Source organism: Amblyomma maculatum, chromosome 1 (assembly GCF_055883805.1).
Source record: "Amblyomma maculatum isolate TAMU_Amacu chromosome 1, ASM5588380v1, whole genome shotgun sequence".
NCBI classification, from domain to species: domain Eukaryota; kingdom Metazoa; phylum Arthropoda; class Arachnida; order Ixodida; family Ixodidae; genus Amblyomma; species Amblyomma maculatum.
In genome coordinates this window covers 22620578-22626180 of record NC_139344.1, presented here as the reverse complement: position 1 = coordinate 22626180, position 5603 = coordinate 22620578, and the positions used below count along the sequence as shown (strand labels likewise).

The following is a 5603-nucleotide window of genomic DNA, read 5'->3' as shown; positions in this document are numbered from 1 at the left end:
GCTTTGGCTTTATCATTTTTTCGCTGTTATGCAGGTAACTCCCAAACGAGTACTTCTGGATCGAACAAATTTAGTTTCAGCTTTTCTGCGTAGTCTAGCAGCAGTCGCACTCTTTCCCTCACATGGGAGAGAAAGAGTGCGACTGCTATTCTTTATCAAGCGCATTATATAGCGTCTTCGCGCATGTGTAGTAGAGCGCAGTGCATCTGTGGTAAACACGCGGATGCAACAAAAGGTCAAACCGTCAAACGGTGGGCGAGGAGGCGATGCACATGCGCAGTAGCGCGCCGAAAGGTCAGGTGACGGCGGCGGCAGCAGCGGCGAGGAGCGACTACCTGCGCGGCGCGTGACGTCACTGTGTCGCGCATGCGCATCATTCACCAGTTCAACTCTCACTAAGCTCGGTTCTGACCCGCGTAGTGAAGCTTTTCGCTTGAAAATTATGATCCCACGATTTCGTGCTAAGCAATCGCAAGCCACGGCAACCGGGCCATCACAGATGGTAGCCCGGGGGCAGAGTGCGATGATGGATTTATTGACAAATGTTGTATGAGCTTAGATGGGAACGGACAAGGACACTTCCTTTAGCGCTTGAGAGGGTTCCGCACTACGTAGAAGCTCTGCCACTCGGAGGGCAGAGGCGTGGCACATCCTCGGAGAGCGTAGAAATCACCGTCGCCGCCACCGTTGACGAGCGTCAGGCAGCGGTCGGGAGAGAAGAAGCTGGCGATGGCGAACAGCGGTTCGTTGAATCCCGTGGTCCAGTTCGCGGCGAACTTGAGCCGCCACTGCTGGTCGAGCCGGCCGTTGCACCGGGACACCTGTGCCACGCATCCTGGTTCGGCGTTGTCGCACTGCAGGCAGCCTCTCAGGAACGGTCGGTGGCTGACAATCAGGGGCCCGTCGGAGCTCCACTTGAGCCAGCCCCACGTGGGACAGTTGGAGTTCAGTCGCAGCTGCTGCGTCCTGCAGAACCAACCGTTATGCAGCTGCCGAATGAAGCGTACTGGAGGTATTTCGTGCACGCAATTTGTAGTTGAAAGTCGGACGCCAACTCTAGCCGAAATCATACGAACCTCTGCTTTCCATTCATGTCCACGCAATACTCGCAGTACCCTTCAGCATCGAGGTTATCAACACAGCAGCAACATTTTGATTATCGGCCCCGATGCAGCATTAACTATTTCGCTTAATGCCAAAGTGAAATGGTTCGCCGCTGAAATGCAGCCGAATGCCGCGAGCAACACTCGGCTGCTCCGATTTCGATGAGCCTAACGAGCATATATTTGAGCCTACGCTTCACTCGTGTTAATAGCTTGACTAGAACGCAAGCGCGAATGCATTATTTTTTTACTGGATGCCTACCTCTTCATTGCTTTCAAGATTTCTTGCTTGCCGCGCACAGCACTCACCAGTCAATTGAGCAACAGCCGGAATCCAGACACCCCCGTCCGTGCAGAGACTTGATGAAAACGCCCCCTACACCCGTTCCTCCCAGGGTGTCTGACGCCGCCTTGATAGCATGCGCGGCAGAAGCGGCGTAGCCCACCTGTTCCAGCATCGTCGCAGAGACCGGTGTCCCGAGGAGGGACACAAGCACAAGAGCCACGAATAGGGAAGGCCAGAGTATAGGCCTCAAGAAGTGAAACGAATTCGGTACTCTGCCATGGGACTCTGCGGAAATTCCGGCCATGCCTAATAAATGTCTGAACGTTGCCTGCGTGAAAAAAAAAAAAAAATTGTTATGAGCATTTAACGTGCTAACACATAACTCAAGTATGCTGCCCACTAAGCCGTCTTTAAGAAGCTCAAATCAACACGTATGTGCATACTAAAATACGAATCGAACATGCAGGCAAAGCTGAAGTCCACATCCAGCGCACCCAGCTTCTGAAGCATACGTGCACCACTCACGAGAGCGTGCACACACGTAAAGCACGTCGAGGGCCGCCCGCACACCCGAACACATTGCCCAAATGGAAGCCACGGTGGCATTTTTACAATTACGCCCTGCTCATTCTGCACCAGGAAGTGAAAACAGGTGCGCTAAAGTGGTACTTGCTCTTCTGTGCATTTCTAGTGGTTGTACACGCATACAAACAATCTCGTTGTAAGCAAGTGGTGCAGGAAAAACATGCACTACAGCTTCTTACCGGGAGCGACGCACGTTAAGGTGGACTCGGGTTCCTGAGCCGCGGTAACAATAAGGCGGAATAAATTGTCCTCTTGAGGCGACTGCGCAAGTCTTATCACCTGCCAGCCGTTACGCGCGGCTCCGCTCAGCCTTAATCGCTCAAACAAGTCATGTTTAAAATATTGCAGACAGGGAAAACTGGGATTCTTTCGGTCGATAATCGGGGAAAGTAAAATAAAAAGCGATTATGGTCACGGGACCCACGTCACTCCTCAGGCAAATGCCGGGAATACTTCGGCGATATGCTATACGAAGCGTTATAGAATAATAATAGTTCTATCGACGGCGCTGTCTCCACCCGAATTTCCATGCTGATCGTTTGGTACTCCCGCAGGCAGAAAGACGACTTGGTTTTATGTGGACACGCTAATCACTCGACAAATCAGCCACTGCGCTAGCATCAGTGTGTTGTTTTTAATTTTTTTATTGCATTGCTTTTGGAGGTAAGAGCACCACATTGTCATGCAGTCTTTTACGCGTACTTAAAGACCGAGAAAAAAAAAGAAGCGAAGAAAATAAAAATTACAAAGCAGCAGCCAGCTTCGGCTTCTTTCCCTGACCTTGCAATCACTGAGCTGTCGTTGCATATGTTCCGTGACTGTTCTTGCAAGCCATTCTGTAGTGCGAATAAGGCTCATGTGCTGCGCGCTTCTTCTGCCATTGCCTGCTGTCGAGTCGGCGCGCTGCTTTCTCTTGTCGGTTCGCAGCCGCAACGCGGCTAGGCTATTTGGCGGCAGCTCTCACGGCCCTTACAGAAGGCCATATATACCGGCAGCCAGCTACTCTCGAGATTGCAGTTAAACGAAGGACGTGGCACATTTTTCGCCGCCATTAGCCAAATTGAAGGGGAAGCCGCAATGTTGTTGCGAAAAACGAGATGTGATGACGACGCGCAGGTTAGCTACACGCTGCTAACCGAAGCAAAAATTTGCAGGAAAACTTCCACGCATGACCAGGCTCCCGAGCCGCAGAAAGGAAGAAAAGAACGAAGGTAAAAAGCACGAAACGCGGCGGGAGGGCAAATGAAGCAAGGCGAGCACCCTCTGCATTGACTGGATGAGGTGCGTTGAGCCACTCGGGATGAGTTCGAGAAGCTAACGGAGAGAAAAAAAAAAAAAAAAAACCTTTCTGGAGTGAGGACTCTTTCTTCTCGGGTCTCCTCATTAGTCAACGAGATCGCACGGCATGCGTGCTCTCTTAATATTTAAGGAAATTTATATCTTCTGTATTTTAAATCCCCACCTCAATGGAGCACTATAGCCAAGCACCTTGGGAAGCAATTCTCCACACGTACATCATGTATCCTCGCGAAAATTAAGATATCGATTTTTTGAAATGAAGTTTGTAGAAAATCCAGCTTCCGTCCAGACTGTACGTGATTAGAGGAGAGCGGGAGCCCAGTCCGGTACTCGACGACTAGTGCGCGTGGCCCTGTCTCCGACCTGCTGAGTTGCTTGAAATCATCTCTGCGCGCCGCCAGAGTCCCTCGCGTATAGACGGTGGACAAACGACGAGCGTGGGTATTCCGTTGAGAAGAAAAAGGAAATTAAAATGCGAGAGCGACACTCGCAGATGCATGTCTAGGCACTGCTTGAGCATGTTTCGCAATGATTTGCCCCGGCGGTTCTGCTGTCTCCTAATTGAATGAAACCTCTCCGCTTGCATTAATTGGAACGACGGTGTCGCTTAGCGGGAATCGAGAGAGTGGTCAATGATGGTCGATAACGGCGGCCCGGGCACTGGTTCCAGCTAGTTCCATCTGGTCTGATAAAGACTGCGGTTGCCACGCGCAAAGCACTCTCTCTTTGGCTAGCCGCAGTTTACTCCGCTCAATCGATGAACAGTCTGTGAAAGACGGGCGGCGTTAGTGCATCGCGCGTGTCCAAAGCGTGCCGAGCGATGGGGGTGGGGGGCGGGGATATGGATGCTCCTCGTGGAATTGCGCTCAGTACTAAACGGTTCATCTCTCGGTTTTCGAAGCGGCTGAGGAATGCATTCTCGCGTTCTCAGGAAGTGCTCAAAACTGTTCCCGTTGAAAATTTCTTCAAAGTGCTTTAATGAGGAATCGTTCGCAGAATCAATGTGCGGTAAGCTTGAACAGAGTGTACAAAGATCGCGTCTCGCGTTCTTTATCTGATACGTCTAGCCATTTGGTAATGTTGGGAGCGCTCTAGCGGAGGAGAGTCGGAAATAACTGCTCGCATATAGAAGAAGTACTTAAATGAATAATTCCGTGTCGATGCCCATAATACCCAGAAACATAAGACAAATTCTGGGGAAACGCTTCTGAACGCAGTTTTTTCCCACATAATGTGGGACTGCTGCTTAACAATCAACATATCTGGATGTCCTCCCTAGGAAGGCTTGTAGCTTTTTGGGATTTATTGTCAAAAGAACACCCCAGCGATTTTCTATGGCACCCTTCATACTTCGCGTGATGGCAGGAGAAAACTTTAGAAGCAAAATTTTGCTGCGAACCAGGGGATTATACCATGATTCTACAGTTTTCGCACAGTTACTCTAAAGAACGCAGCCTATCGGTTAATGAGTTTTAACTATTCAATACTACAGCAGGAAAAACTTCAAAATGGAAGCCTTCCTATAGCATATAGGGTATGTTGCTGGGCCAGTTGGTTATTCATTGTCAGAGAAAGAGCGCTATAGCAGACGACAGACCAGGAAGAGGAGGACACACACACATGCGCTCTTTCTGAAACGATAACGCGGAGTGGGCACTCTGGTTTATGCGTCTTTGTGGTGAAGAGCATACTGAGGGACATTTTTTTGCTATTCATTATCGAGCGGGAAAACTTATCCAAGTTTAACCGTTCACATAACTTCTTTGCTGTGCTTCTCACTTCGGTTAAGAAAACGCCGTTGCATTTGTCAAAACAGGCATCAATAGCTGTTGACGCTTTCTGATTGTAGAAATCCTTAGGTAGGATTACGAAACCTCCTTCTTTATCGGCGGTCAACAAAGACAAGTTATTGTCTTTTAGATATGATACGGTTTTTTGAAGAGGGGGCTTTCGCCTTGTGCCGCTATGACGGTTAAGCAAGTCCACACCTTCGGACACACAACGTTCTTGTTCAGCCACAGATGCCAACCTTGACACTTGCCTGACCATGGTGAGTAGTTCCGGTGCTGACGAACGTAGGCCCTTTCTGAAGTAACAGTTGCACGTCCTTGGGGCAGTCACCGGCACATCCCACAAGATGAACTAGATTGCTGGACGCCGCTCGTTTCTTAGGCACACCCGTTTGAAGACTTGGAAGTCTGCAGCCACAGAAAATCGGTGGTACTGTCAATTAAGCGTCTGAACTGACGCCATTTAGTCCACCCTGTTGGCGTTGACGGCGCAAGCAGTAGTTGTAGATGCTGTCGTATAGCACTCCGGCCTGGTGCTGC

General features: G+C 50.0%; 1 protein-coding gene across 2 annotated transcripts; it reads right to left on the bottom strand.

Annotated features, from left to right (window-relative positions):
• Positions 1-455: 455 nt before the first annotated feature.
• On the bottom strand, positions 456-2291 carry LOC146201925 (uncharacterized). Of its 2 annotated transcripts, none has more exons than XM_084587853.1 (3): positions 2154-2291; positions 1413-1717; positions 456-966 (listed from the first exon to the last, which is right to left on the bottom strand). In XM_084587853.1, exons 2-3 carry the CDS (start codon positions 1691-1693, stop codon positions 585-587), a joined length of 663 nt encoding a protein of 220 aa, XP_084443979.1. In that variant the 5' UTR covers positions 1694-1717; positions 2154-2291; the 3' UTR covers positions 456-584. The 2 variants fall into 2 exon arrangements, with proteins under 2 accessions (XP_084443979.1, XP_084443980.1); XM_084587854.1 differs by lacking the exon at positions 2154-2291 and adding an exon at positions 1884-2103.
• Between the last annotated feature and the right edge of the window lie 3312 nt (positions 2292-5603).